This window comes from Diabrotica virgifera, chromosome 9, assembly GCF_917563875.1.
Source record: "Diabrotica virgifera virgifera chromosome 9, PGI_DIABVI_V3a".
Taxonomy (NCBI): Eukaryota; Metazoa; Arthropoda; class Insecta; order Coleoptera; family Chrysomelidae; genus Diabrotica; species Diabrotica virgifera.
Genome location: NC_065451.1, coordinates 82,189,158 through 82,193,262, shown reverse-complemented (window position 1 = coordinate 82,193,262; position 4,105 = coordinate 82,189,158). Strand labels below are relative to the sequence as shown.

Genomic DNA, 4,105 nt, shown 5'->3' with positions numbered 1-4,105 from the left:
TGGCTCTCCTAGTATAAAGGATGTTTTCAAAGCCCAAAAGCGTATTGTGAGATGTCTTGCGGGTGTTTCGTATGGTTGTTCATGCAGATACCTATTTAAGGAGTGAAATATATTAACAGTGTATGGAATCTACATTTTCGAGTTACTGCTACTGATTCATAAGAATAAAACAACTTTTTTATGTAACACCGATATTCATTCACATAATACACGAAATAAGAGACAATATGTTGTACTATACCGACATCTAGAATTAAGCAGGAAGTCATCCACTGTTTGTGGTTTACAATTGTTTAATAAATTACCTCAAAAATTAAAAAATATAAAATAAAAATGTATACCATTTTTATTCAGTTGCAATGCGAAGGCAAAACAATCTTACTTTTCAATTAGAATACGGAGTGCAGTCCAGTCCCTTGAACTGCGATTTTCGGCTCTTATTGGAGCCTCCATCGGAAGGAACGTAGGCACTGTTCTCCATTCTACCAAAACTATTTCGTCTTTCGTCTAAAAAATATAAATTCAACTACGGGGTTTAAAACCAAAGTTAAAGATTACTTAGTGACCATGTGTCCGTATACACTGGGTGAGTATTATGATGGTGTGAATACCCAAGCTGTAACACAATGACCACAATTACTTTAATTATTTTAATTTGTATTACGTTTTCTGTTTATATTATATGTTTTTATATGTAATTTTAACGTTTTAAATACTTAATTTTGTTTGTTCTATACTTCTATATAACTATTTACTGACTTGCTATAAACATTATTATGTAACTTATAGCAAAATAAACTATCTATCTATCTATCTATCTATCTATCTATCTATCTATCTTTCTATCTATCTATCTATCTATCTATCTATCTATCTATCTATCTATCTATCTATCTATCTATCTATCTATGTATCTATCTATCTATCTATCTAAGTGAGAAAAAAGGGTGGATTTGTGAGGTTGAGCCGAGTATAAGGATTGTTGCAGTTCTGGGTGACAGAGTACTGGTTGCAGACGTCGCCGTTCACTGAGAAGGCCTGATCCGCTGAGTTTGGCCGCTGCTAACAAGACGGCCAAATATACGGAACCCCTGTTCCTTCAGACCATGCAAACCATCCTGGGAAAGTTCTTTGCATGGCACCTCTTATAATAGGGGCTGGAGGTACTTGGTGTCAAGCGAATTCAAATATCCAGCTAATTCTTAACCTTTCACGGTTAGACATAAGGAATCTCATTACGAAGACCATTCAAGGCAGCCTGTTCATTCATAGTCACTTCATGAAATCCGCATCAGTGACTTATGAAACAAATTCCTAGCAATTTGGAACTAGAGTTCCCCAATTGCTAATTTTACTTTCCTTTCCTTTGGTCAGAGTTTCCTTTGGGACGGCTTCGCTTCGCGGTGGGTGCGAGCGAACACATTATTAGGAGGATAATATCTGCTAGAAGACCGTAGCAAAAAGAGCCAAACGTCGCTGGTTGGTCGGACCCGCGTTATCGGAGCGCGAGTGCGACCAACCAGGGAGATGTGCACTGGATCGATGACGAGGGGGGCTCATGATGAATTGGCCCCTAGACCGGCATGCCCAGGCACGCCAAACGAGGTTTTGGCTCCACTCTGATGAGCCCCGACCATATTGCTGGTCAGCACGGTGGTGTCAACTTCACACCGACCTTAGACGTGCTGAATACCGATGCCGAAGAATTCGTTCCGATGGGAAACCGTGCGGCGTTGGCCACTTATATCAACGAGTATTTTACATCTAAGTCAACATAAAATGAATTAGAAAGAGAAATCTATCGAATCTCGCAACCAAACCAAGCTGAGCAACTAAAACCCCTTTGGGGTAGCGATGGCACCCAAATATTAAGACAGTGGAAAGGGAATATAGAGCGATATTCTTATCAATATCTCCAGAAGACGATGAACCGATTTCTGATCCAAGGGACCCCACTTTGGTGAGCTATGCTATTACCGAAGCGGAAATCCTAGGGGCCTTACAAACCATGAAATGTTAAGCAGCCGGTCCTGCCTACTTAAAGATCAAAGAGCTGCGTAGGGTATCTGTTCGGAAATTGGTTCTCGTCTATAATACCACGCTCCAATTTGGTGTAACCCCAGAGGTATTAAAGAACTGTGGGACCACTTTTATACCAAATAGTGGCGATCCACTGGAGGTATATAATTGGCGCCCTATAACTATTTCTTCAGTTTTGATTAGGCTGTTTCACCGAATACTTGGTAAACGATTGTCGGTGCTTGACTGCCTCCGGGCCTATGTTAACAAGTAGAGTGTTAACATAGTAGATAGCGGCCTGCGGGCAACAAGTGACCAAAAGATAGGATTCATAACCCAAAGCATTTTTTATTCCCCTTGAGGGAATCTTAATTTTTTCTTAGAGTAGTGGTCATAAAAGCTATTTAGTGCCAAGTGTGCCACCTCCACGCGGTTAGGGGCGGGCAACCACTCCGTGGCCATTAGTCGGGTTCGTCCCGCAATAAGCTCCACGGTAGGGCTAAGAGTGCACTATAAACAATTTCGTGGGTGAAGGACAGTTTTGGTGATTGGTAGTTAGTTTATATAGTTACAGTTTTATTTAATTTTGTTAGAATGAGTGCGAAAGACATTCAAAATTCTCAAAGAGAAGGGGAGGAGGATGAGAGCTATTGCACTCATCTGAATCTTCGACTAAGTTCGAACTCGGCTGAAGAGCCAACTTTCGAGGATAATATTAATGAATTGGTGGAATATATTAATAACGATATGGACCCTACTAACCGTTTAAACAGAACTGGAAAGGATGGACTCAAAGCAAGAGTCACGGCTATAGCCATGAACATGGCCAATTTAGAAGGTCAAAACAAAATTCTGAGAGAAGTCGAAAGACTTAGAAATGAGAGTCAAACAAAAGAGAGAATGTCGTATGCGAGGGTAACTGCGCAGCCTGCAATGGCTACAAAAAGTGAACAGGAACGGAAAATAGAAATGAGGAAGGAGGAAAACACTCTATTCATAACGAGTGACAAAGCGACAACTGGTCGTAAGGTACAGGAGGAATTGACAGAAGTATTGAATCCTAGAACTGAAAAAATACGCATCAATAGAATGAAAACCGTTGGTAAGGCCCTCATTATTGACGCCGCTACTAAAGAAGACCTCGATAAAATTAAAAATCATACAATCGTTAAAAGGAACTTCAAATGCGAACTGCCTAAGAAAAGGAAACCGCTGGTCATATTATATGACGTGAGCAGTTCAGCAAAAGAGGAAGATATTATGGAAGACATAAGAGCTCAGAACTTTGAAAATATGAGCAAAGAAGAATTTGAAGACTCCTTTAAGGTAAGATTCAAAACTGGCCCAAGGGGAAAATCAACCGTCCATTATGTGGCGGAAGTGTCCCCTGGGTTAAGAAAAGCAATAATAAAAGATAAGATATACATAGGATTCAATGCAATCAATGTTAGGGACTACATAGTAGTCCCTAAATGCCTCAAGTGCCAGGACCTGGGTCATGTCGCAAAGCATTTCACAAAGGAAACCGCATGTAGTCATTGCGGAGGTGCGCATGAGAAGAAAGAGTGTGATAAAGCTGGACAGCCTAAGACTTGCATACCGTGCAAGGCGAGAGGAAAAGCCGACTGTAAGAAAGAGCATAAAGATTGTCCTACACACAAGATGTTGGTAGACAGGTTGATTCTCAAAACTGACTGGGGTAAGTAATTTCGATCGTGAAGATTGTATAAATCAATCAACACGTGAGAATACAACCCCTATGGAAGGACAATCATCTAAGACACCGTCAAAACGATTCCGGGATCGACTTAGACTACTTTCCTTTAGGAGGAAAAAGAAAAGTATACCAAATGTCAATAGCGAACAAGACAAACCGCAGCCAAAAGATGAGGCCGTGTTGGCTCTGTACGAAAATATGGAGGTCAACATGAGGCTATCGCGTCTCGAGGAGGCTACCATACTGATTGCTGCCTTGAGGCACATAGTCAGGAAGCTTCATCAAAGAGGCGACAAAATTACATTTCCTGTTCCTGATGCGGTGGATAGAATTCAGCTTAAGTGCTTGAACATACCCACGGACGCAGAT

General features: G+C 40.9%; 1 protein-coding gene across 1 annotated transcript; it reads left to right on the top strand.

Moving 5' to 3' along the window:
* Positions 1–2,613: 2,613 nt before the first annotated feature.
* On the top strand, positions 2,614–3,726 carry LOC126891051 (uncharacterized). Its single transcript, XM_050660230.1, has one exon. The coding sequence runs from the start codon at positions 2,614–2,616 to the stop codon at positions 3,724–3,726; it is 1,113 nt and encodes a 370-aa protein (XP_050516187.1).
* Positions 3,727–4,105: the final 379 nt, after the last annotated feature.

Bases quoted from the DNA above. Each gene is read 5' to 3' on its own strand.
- LOC126891051 (XM_050660230.1), top strand. From the start codon at position 2,614: ATGAGTGCGAAAGACATTCAAAATTCTCAAAGAGAAGGGGAGGAGGAT.